At 42.0% G+C, this 10,156-nt stretch overlaps 1 protein-coding gene across 1 annotated transcript in view; it reads left to right on the top strand.

Annotated features, from left to right (window-relative positions):
- slc6a3 (solute carrier family 6 member 3) overlaps positions 1-10,156 on the top strand; it is a 27,873-nt gene extending 17,717 nt beyond the window's left edge. Inside the window, exons 9-15 of the mRNA XM_042107769.1 lie at positions 3,002-3,114; positions 3,431-3,559; positions 3,761-3,860; positions 5,040-5,140; positions 5,790-5,957; positions 7,433-7,504; positions 7,618-10,156. Coding sequence (XP_041963703.1) covers positions 3,002-3,114; positions 3,431-3,559; positions 3,761-3,860; positions 5,040-5,140; positions 5,790-5,957; positions 7,433-7,504; positions 7,618-7,641 — 707 coding nt within the window. The 3' untranslated portion in view covers positions 7,642-10,156. The remainder of the gene's footprint in view (positions 1-3,001; positions 3,115-3,430; positions 3,560-3,760; positions 3,861-5,039; positions 5,141-5,789; positions 5,958-7,432; positions 7,505-7,617) is intronic.

The raw sequence follows: 10,156 nt of genomic DNA, 5'->3' as shown, positions 1-10,156 counted from the left end.
TTAAGTTATTTATATAGCACATTTCATACACAGGGGTAATTAATTCAATGTGCTTTACATAAACAAAAGCAAAAACTAACTAGATGTACCGCAGAGCGGTACAAAATATGACCGCCACCCAGTCCAGCACATGTTTTCCACAAAAATAAGTCACGCTGAAAGGCATATATGATTCTAACTGTCTCACTGAATTGCATTATGCACACTCAATTCTCACTGGTATCTGCTAGACAACAAGTACCAAAACATGATTAGTTCATAGATTTCACATGTAATATACATTTTATACAACCCCACCCCCATCTTGCCTGTTCATAATTCTGAGAAATTCTTGAATTGTGTGCATGTACATGTATATGTTTATGTGTGGGTGTGTGTGTGTGCGTGCATGTGCATGTGCTTGTGTGTTTGCCTGTTTATGTGCCTGTGTGTGTGCATGTGCATGCATGCGTATATGTCTACTGTGTGAGTATGTGTCATACGTAGGATTACAGTGAATGTTTGTGTGTGCGTGTGTATCTGTTTATGCACATGTGTGCATATGGAATGGGTTTACATGACCCCCGGAGGCAAACATACGCAAAAAATTGGTCATCCTAGGCCCTACAGTTCTCAAGATATTCACAGAAAACTGTGTCTGCCCTACCCTCCTTTCGGGGGGGTCCAGTTCAGCGGGGGGGGGGGGCTACAGATCAAAACGAAAAGCGATGGTTAGATGCTATCCATGTGGGGTTACATGCCCACCAAGTTTCGTGTACCCCGGTCTTTCAGTGTCCCGGGAATCCTTTTTGGTGTACAGTCACTAAATGTACACATAAATTATTTTATTGTAAGGCCCCCCATGAACGAAAGTCCACGAAACTTGGCATGCATTCGGAGGGTGTCCATAATGATCCTACACTTTCAATTTTGTGCAGTTTTGACCATGTCAGTCAGAGATATTGTGATGAAAACACCTAATGTTTTGCTTTTTAATTTTTAACTAGGTGGCGCTATACATGAAATAAGTGGTAATGGGATAGGTTGACATGCCCCCTTAAGACCAACATACAAAAAAAAAGGTGGACCTCCTAGGCCCTACGGTTCTCGAGATATTCACAGAAAACTGTCTCCGGCCACCTACAGGCCAGTTGGTGTATAGTAACATAAATTAATTTATTGTGTGGCCCCCCATGAACGGAATTCCACGAAACTTGGCGTGCATTCAGAGGGTGTCATAATGATCCTACACTTCCAATTTCGTGCAGTTTTGACTATGTTAGGTCACAGATACCTGCGATTACAACACCTCATTTTTACTTTTTTGTGTTTAACTAGGTGGCGCTATACATGAAATGAGTGGTTACTGATTGGTTACTGTATAGTAACACTTAGTCATGTATCTGAGTATGTGATGAAAAGTTCAAGGCACCAGTGAGGTGCCCAAAGAAAAAAAGAAGAGGCACCGGTATACATCCAAAAAGACACAATAACACACACTGTAAGGCACCTTTATTGTTAAAATAGTAATTCCCTTCAGTGTTATTCCTGTTTAAGACCAAAGGTGTGATGCACATGCTCGAAAGAGGTGCTCACACATGCTAGAGTGATGAGATCAACATGCAAAAAAAAATGGTCCTCCTAAACCCTACGGTTCTCGAGATATTCACAGAAAACTGTGTCTGCCCTACCCTCCTTTCGGGGGGTCCAGTCCAGCGGGGGGGCTACAGATCAAAACGAAAACAGGAGGTTCCATGCTATCCATGTGGGGTTACATGCCCACCAAGTTTCGTGTACCCCGGTCTTACAGTGTCCCGTGTACAGTGTACAGTGACTAAACCTATATACCGCTTCGCTGCACGGCGGTCATAATAATACACAAAAGCTTAAATGGGCAATAACTTAAAAAAATGTTTAAAAAGTAAATATGCATAAAATAGTAAAATGCATAAAATAGAATAATAAGATACATAAAAAGATACAACAATTTTTCACCATGCGCTGCACTTTTATTAAACCTTGCACCCAGGGGTGTGGCAATTAACGACATAAGGTGTGGTCTGGCGCATGATCTAAAAATCACTATCTTACACCCTCTAAAAATCATAAATAAAACTGGTCTATAGCGAAAGGTACATATAAAACACAGCTAAAGATACACTGTCACGAGATGTAAGCAGCAACTCCTCTGCAGGATAAATATCCTTAGGAATTTTATTCAGTCATTTGAACATTATTGGGGTAAGTGTTGCTTTTTTCAAGCTATGTTTTCGTTGGTAACCCCTTGTCAGTCAATAGTGAAAGTAATTAACTGTGTAGAACTGTTCTGAACTGTTCTGACCATGAGACCACGGTGAAGTTAGTTTCACTTTGCCTATGAGTTCAAATAATAGGCGAGTGCAGATGCATGTAGGCTATACTCTGCTAGTAGTCTCACAAACAGGTTTTAGTAAAGCAAGGTTTAATGGAATCCCTGTTACATACTGTCTCGCGTGCAAGCAGATTCCTTCAAATGCACCACTGACTATCAAAATAACAATGCGCTGTTTGAAGTTGCGCTGTTTGCTGTTAAAGGGAATGACAGATGTCATTCTCATTGGTTTAAATAGATGTTACGCCCACACACACCCATGACTGATTAAGAAACATAAGAAAAACCCTTTTGTGCTCAGTACCCAGCGTTTCATCATAAAATCGCGCCCTTAAATTAGTGAATGTGGACTGGCCACGCTTTTAATGTCTATAAACATTATGCCTCTGACTATCCATTTTTGATTGCCAAAATGCCAATATTCAAAACAACAAACTACTGGAACACATCCAACAACTTATCCTCATGCTTTGCCATACCTCCAGTTAGGCTGTTGCATCAAATGTACTGTAGCTATACATTTAACATGACATAGAGGATTCCTGTTCTTTGTTTAAGATGCTTCTTTGTCTTTTTCTTGTTTGTGTTTGCGTGTGTGTGTGTGTGTGTGTGTGTGTGTGTGTGTGTGTGTGTGTGTGTGTGTGTGGTTAGGTCCAGGTTTAGTCTTCATCATTTACCCAGAGGCCATTGCTACACTGTGGGGGTCTCCAGTATGGGCTGTGATCTTCTTCATAATGCTGGTCACTCTTGGCATTGACAGCGCTGTGAGTGGACACTCTCATTCACACACACACACACACACACACACACACACACACAGAGACACAGAGAGAGAGAGAGAGAGAGAGAGAGAGAGAGACTCCCATAGCCATGTGGTTACTGCATAATGAACAATCTCTTAATTAATTCATGTCAATGTCTTGTCAATCACAACTGACTTTTCAGCATAGACATGATACTTGGTGTATTTATTGCTGTATATATATATATATACTGTATATTGTAACACAGTCATGATGTATTCATCTTAGTGTATGAGGACTGTGACCGTGACTGGCATTGTATGTGTTTCCTCTGCAGATGGGCGGTATGGAGTCGGTGATCACTGGCCTGATAGACGAGTTCAAGTGTCTCCACAAACACAGAGAGCTCTTCACACTCTTCATTGTCATCTCTACCTTCCTCATCTCCCTACTCTGTGTGACCAACGTGAGACCCTTGTGAAACCGTGTTAAGGCCTTTAAATCTTGCACATTAAACCTTGTGATTTAGCATACAGACTGTGCATAATTCAATACAAAATGTTTTTAGCTAAAAATGATTGTTTTATAACCCTAAACCCTTTCCATCACCCCACCACCACCCCCCCCCCCCCTCCTCCCAACCCTGGATGTTCTTTTGTCTTGTTAGGGTGGCATCTATGTTTTTACTTTGTTGGATCACTATGCTGCTGGAACCTCCATTCTATTCGGGGTGTTGATTGAAGCTATCGGCATCTCCTGGCTCTACGGTGAGTGGCCCAACGGAGAAACCAACCTGCACGCACACACACACTGAGAGCATATTAGGACCTGAGATGAGCAATTGGCTGAACTCTGCCTGGTGTCTAATAGTGGATATTCCTCCTCCTTGGGTGGTGTTTATACACTCTCTCTGTCCTGAAACTGGAACAGCTGAGATTCCAGCTGAGACAGCTGAGTTTTATTGCGAGAGCTTCCATTCCTGTTGGTAGCTATATATATATATAGAGAGAGAGAGTGTGTGTGTGTGTGTGTGTGTGTGTGTGTGTGTGTGTGTGTGTGTGTGTGTGTATGTTCCCTTTTGGCATCATGGTTGTGTGATTGCTTTCGAGCATGTGTGAGCACCTCTTTCGAGCATGTGCATCACACCTTTGGTCTTAAACGGGAATAACACTGAAGGGAATTACTATTTTAACAATAAAGGTGCCTTACAGTGTGTGTTATTGTGTCTCTATATGGCCAGGGGCATATCTGCCATAGAGCTGTGAAACGCTTCTATAATTATTTGCCACTAGTGTGCATGTGAGTTTGGCTGTGGTATCACAGTTAAAGAATACTGCAGTTTATCGGAGTTGAACTCTCCAGAAGGTTTGGGCAGGTGACAGGGTCTTGACGGACTCTCGACCTGAACTTCAGCAAGTTCTCAGAACCGCGGGGAGTGGGTGAAACTGAAGGGGACACTGGACCTCCAGGGGAGGGCAAAGGTCACATACTCTGTGCCCCCTCCATGAGGGTGTGACCCCTGTAGGGTCACTCAGCTCCCGTGGCATTTTCCCAGCATGCATTTGTGCTTTGATCGTGCTGCTCATGAGAAACCTCTGAACCCACAATCATGCCTGATCCTCATTGCTGAGTATGATGGGAGCCTCACGGGCACCATGTGTGTGTGTGTGTGTGTGTGTGTGTGTGTGTGTGTGTGTGTGTGTGTGTGTGTGTGTGAGAGAGAGAGAGAGAGAGAGAGAGAGAGAGAGAGAGAGAGAGAGAGAGGGAGAGAGAGAGAGATGGGAGTGTATTTGTGCAAGGTTGAGCCTTGTTACAGCTCTTCATCCATAAAACAAGCCTCTTGCTGTGAGCACTCAAATCTAAACATCAAAGCTCTGCTAAAATGGAGAGCTCTGTTTGTCCGAGTGCTGCTCCTTAAAATAACTTAAGATGTGTGTTCTCTGAAGGTGTGGATCGCTTCAGCGATGACATCGAGGAGATGATCGGACAGAGGCCTGGACTCTACTGGAGAATGTGCTGGAAGTTTGTCAGTCCCTGTTTCCTGCTGGTAGGACACTTTTAGAACATCATCCCCTTTAGAATTATAAGGTTCTATGTACATTCTGAGTAGTTCTGAGATATTGAGCTTCAAAGTTTTAGAATTCCATAGAGTTATACTGATAAGTGGAGCAAACCTCTTTAGATATAATGTCCAAAAATGCATACTACTACAAGAAACACCTCACCTCACCTTCTTAAGGTGTCACAGAATGAGAATATGTCAATAACTCAATTTTGACAAAGATGTATCTACATGTCTCTACTTTCTCAAAAAGCTTTAAAAAATTGTAGTGTGCTATCAGTTTACAACCATTTAGTCTTAATCATGCCCAAATCTGAGTTTACAGAGTTGGGATCTGTGCAGTCTGTAAAAATGGGAGAGCTCCAGAGACTGTTCAGTGGTCACAGACTCATCAGCCAATTACTGTCAGTGACCACTGACTAACCAGTGCTTAGTGCAAGGTGTTAGAGGCTCTGGCCAAAAGTAACCATTCCCTGGACCACCCCCTGGTGGCACTAGCTAGTAGTTTGTAAATGGTGACTGGTTTGAACGCTTTGAACAACAACTGTTTCCGTATGCATTTCAAACACCAAATTACCCCACTTGCTATAATCCTGTGCTGAATGATGTATCCCTTCTGTCTAATCTGTCCCAGTTCATGGTGGTGGTGAGCTTTGCCACGTTCAACCCTCCTAAGTACGACACCTATGTGTTCCCGGTGTGGGCCAACGTGGTTGGCTGGTGCCTGGCCATCTCCTCCATGACCATGGTGCCCCTCTACGCCATCTACAAGTTATGCTCACTGCAAGGCAGCTTCTGCGATGTGAGTGTCTGGGTTTTTGTAGCTCAGCTGATGGAGAGAGATGCTTAAAGGTCCTGATTCCAAGCAAATACTACATGAATACATGTTACTGAGTTATATGTATCTGGAAAACTAGGGGACACCAAACAGTGTATGTGTTGGTGTGATTTGATGTACATTACATAGGGTTAGGTTTAGGCAGGGACTTTGTAATAAGGATACACAACACTCAAAGAATCTCCCATAGAAATGTATGGGGTTAGTTCGTAACGCAAACATGGCAGTTGTCTAAACATATTCCGCCCCTTCGGCCGTGATTCATGAAGCACTGTGCACGCACAGTTCTACCCGAAATAGATGCCTGATAAGTGCCCAAAAAGTGTTACAATATGCCTGCCGGACTTGCCTAAAAGGACTTTGGTTTAGGTTTCTGGGTGATATTGTTAGACGTGCAGCAAGAGAAACCTGAGTTTGCGTAACCTGCGTAGATACATTTGTGGAGAAGTGTGGTCAGTGTTTTTTCCTGATTATGTCGGGACAATGATGATCAGATGAATCTGATTGAAAGCCAAAGATTCGAGAGTGAATTGAAACTATCATGTAAAAGAGTTCCAGAGATGTGTCACTCACAGACAACCAGGATTCTGAATTTCAGCATCTAATAAATGTCATAACACTAATGATCATCACTAGGGGCAGCTGTGTCCAGTCCCTGACTGGTAGGAAAAATGTGGGTGGGTGCAGTGATTGAACACCACTCTCCCATGTCCACACCCATGGCTGAGGTACCCTTCAGCGAGCTAACCCTCAACTGGTCGCCAGGGCACCACTGCAATGGCTGCACAAACTGGATGAATGGGTCAAACACAGCGGAAGAATTTCCCTCGGGGTTAAAGGGACACCTGGCAACGTTTTCGTGTTAATTACTCATCTTCGTAAATCAGTATATGGTTAAATGACTCATTACAAGGCGAATGAAGACTCTCTCGCCTGCCCCTACTGCCTGTAGGAAGAATATCCCGCTTGCAAGTTCAGTGTATCGTACCCGCCGACCGAAGCAGGATCAGTTTACATCCTGCATCCACAGCACAGAGGCAGGCTAACTAAACGCTGGCGATTGTTGCAAACGTGTGTATAATGGCAGAGCTGGCGAAGAAGCAGTGAAAACCCTTGATGGAAGATGCAAAGAAAAGATAAAGAGCTTCAGACCGAGTGAGAGGGAGTTTCATAGAGAAAAAGCATCAGGCTTGCCTGGTGTCCCTTTAAAAAACAAATATCTGTCTGTCTGTCTGTCTGTCTAAATGTTGGTCTAAATGTCTGTAAATGTCAAAGTTCATTTACAGTCAAAATGGTATGAACAGGTTGTACATAACTTAGACTTTATTTACAAATATTTAGATATTTACTTACAGATAGATTATACATGTTATTGTCACCTATCATGTCATTATCTGATTTTATTTCATTGATACTGACATGACTGTGTCTGCTTACAGAGACTGGCATATGCCATCACCCCAGAAACAGAACATCACTTGGTAGAACGTGGTGAAGTACGGCAGTATACGGTAAGTCTGTACTGTGTACAGTGTTATAATTTGTAATCTGTAAAGTTCAATAGATTGTTACAGTATGGCTGATGTTCACATAAAAGTCCCTCGTGCTTGCTGACTTTATGCAGCTCCATCACTGGCTTGTGGTTTGAGTCGCGCCAATCAAAGGGAGGTAGACAGCACAGCAACCAATCAGCAAGCTCACTGCTGGAAAAATCTGTGGACGTGTCAACCAAGCTGTCAAGAAATAAATCCATAGAAACTAGTCATGTTTTCTCTCTTGTGATTGGGTATGTGGCTGTGCCGTGTGGTTGGCCGTCTGTCGCTCTCAATCTAAACTCGATATCCAATGACTGTTAAACAATGTCTATGTTGTTCCCCCAGTACTTGTGTGTGTGTTTGTTTTTTTTGTTTATATTTAATTATTTAATGACCTCAGTGGTAGATTGCAGCTGAGACAAATTGATTTCTGAGATGTGCTTGAAATGTCACTGGCAAATCTGTTCCGCAAAAAAATAAATAAAAAAGACACAGCGCGCATATAGCAAACAAACATAGCATAGATCCAGCCAGAACTACAATTAAGGGAGCAACCAATCAGGGTGACTCTCTCTGTAAGAGGCGGCATTGTCTGGGTTTTCTGATTCATTTGAAATTATCCTGAAGAACTCAGATATAAGATGGCATTGAAATGGATCATCTGGACTTCATCTGGCTTTGATGTGGCTGGGATTTGATGGTGATCCATCAGAACTAGATTCATAGCCATTCCCAAAATGAGCTCCAAGTCAAACATTTCTAAATGAATCAGAACACATAAAATGGCCTATTCTAACCATAGCAGGGAATCCTTAACATACTACACCCCTGCACACATGTACAGTACACACACACACACACACACACACACACACACAGACACCTTATATGTGACTGCAGGCTAGTAAGAATCTCAACTGGTTATAACAGTATTAATGACTGCTATATCATTGGCAGCACCCCTACACTCTTCCCTGTCAGTAGGACCCCCATCTTATTCATACCACTCCACTCCAGAATACTCTATCAGCTTAAACTGAAACCAAAGACTTGAGATGAGCAGAATTGACGACTGCACAGCTTTGAGTGAGTTTTCCTGTTTCCTGCAATGATTTCTAGTGTGTGTTTCCTAGATCATCATACTTGCTGTGAGGTTGCTTTTCTGTGCCTGTACAAGCTTTTGAATATGTTTCTGGAGGGGACGCTGTGGGTGTAAGCTTGTGATATATTTGTTTATCTGGTATGAAAAAAATCTGAAATCTTGTATGCTTGTCTCAGTTGAGAGGGTCCATGCAGATGTAAGCCCATTTGGCAGGAAGATGTGGGCGTGCTTTGTAGGAAAATGACATAGATCAGTAAAATGACAACAGTCACTTGGCCAAATCCGCAAGCATGAGACACACACAGAGAACCAGCTGTGCGGAACTTAGATGATGATGGGTTTCTTAGTTGACAGTCTGTCTTAGATGTCCAAAAGCAACCCTCCCTACAGTACACCCCCCTCGCCACCCTTTTACACCTGTTGTGGTGGATCAAAGTGGCTGATAAGATACTCAACATGATGTCCTTTCTTAGAAAAATCATTTGACATGAGTGTAATCATGTGACCTTAAACCACGTTTGTCTCATTATATGGAGTCTAGCTAGTTTCCCTGTGTTAGAGCTGATATGAAGTTGAGAAGGATGAGATTACTTATAATGACATTACTACAACAAGTGACAAGAGAGGTGACATCACACAACACTACAACACGTTTCAGGAGAGGTGACATCACAGAATTCTGAGATGCACTTGGCATTGATGGTGCAAGCATAGAATTTTGGTGACTAAGTACAATAGAGTAAACATGACATACACCACTGTCTGTGTTAGATCTGTTTTGATAACATCCTGATTCACTGTAAGGATGTGCTCTAGGACTGAATTATAAATGGTCAGCTATGTATGGTATGTATGAAATCAATCAGTTTATCTTCTCTTTTGTGATGTATTGCTAGAAAAGGCATGTAGAGTGCACACAGGAAAACCCATTCACTGTTAATGATCATGGAAACAGATCACACCCATTGCAGTACATTTAGGCATAACATACATTCAAATTTATTTTAATATACTATATTTTAATAGTTTGAAAGTCTTTGTCCAACTCCCCACTCCACCCCACAAACCCCCCACAAAGAGCCAGTTTTTAAAAAAATGATTATATCCTTGACATTTTGCTGAAATGAGATAAAATAAAATGGATACTGCAATTATTTTGACTGTTTTGTACAGACACTCTTCCTAATCTTTATGCCATAACATAATTTCCTATAATAGTCTATAAAAATAATGTAAAGCGTTGTGTAAATTTGTGTGATTCAGTTCTGTCCATGTGCTTTGAGAGTAAGCATTCTGTGAAATTTCCTCAAAATGTCCTTCTTACCTCAATCTTGTAACCCTCCAGGTCTTACTAGAGGGCATCATTGCTAATTTGATAATATTTTGTCTGTGTAAATGTCTCTATGTATATATAAAGTGATGTGCAATTGAAATCCACTGCCATATAAGCTAAGACTGTAAGCTAAGACTAGCTATTTATGTCATTCATTATGGTATGTAGGCTATCTCGTATTTGGAAAAGTTTG

This window comes from Alosa sapidissima, chromosome 10 (assembly GCF_018492685.1).
Source record: "Alosa sapidissima isolate fAloSap1 chromosome 10, fAloSap1.pri, whole genome shotgun sequence".
NCBI classification, from domain to species: Eukaryota; Metazoa; Chordata; class Actinopteri; order Clupeiformes; family Clupeidae; genus Alosa; species Alosa sapidissima.
Note: the sequence above shows the minus strand (reverse complement) of the source record. Positions and strands in the feature narration are given on the sequence as shown.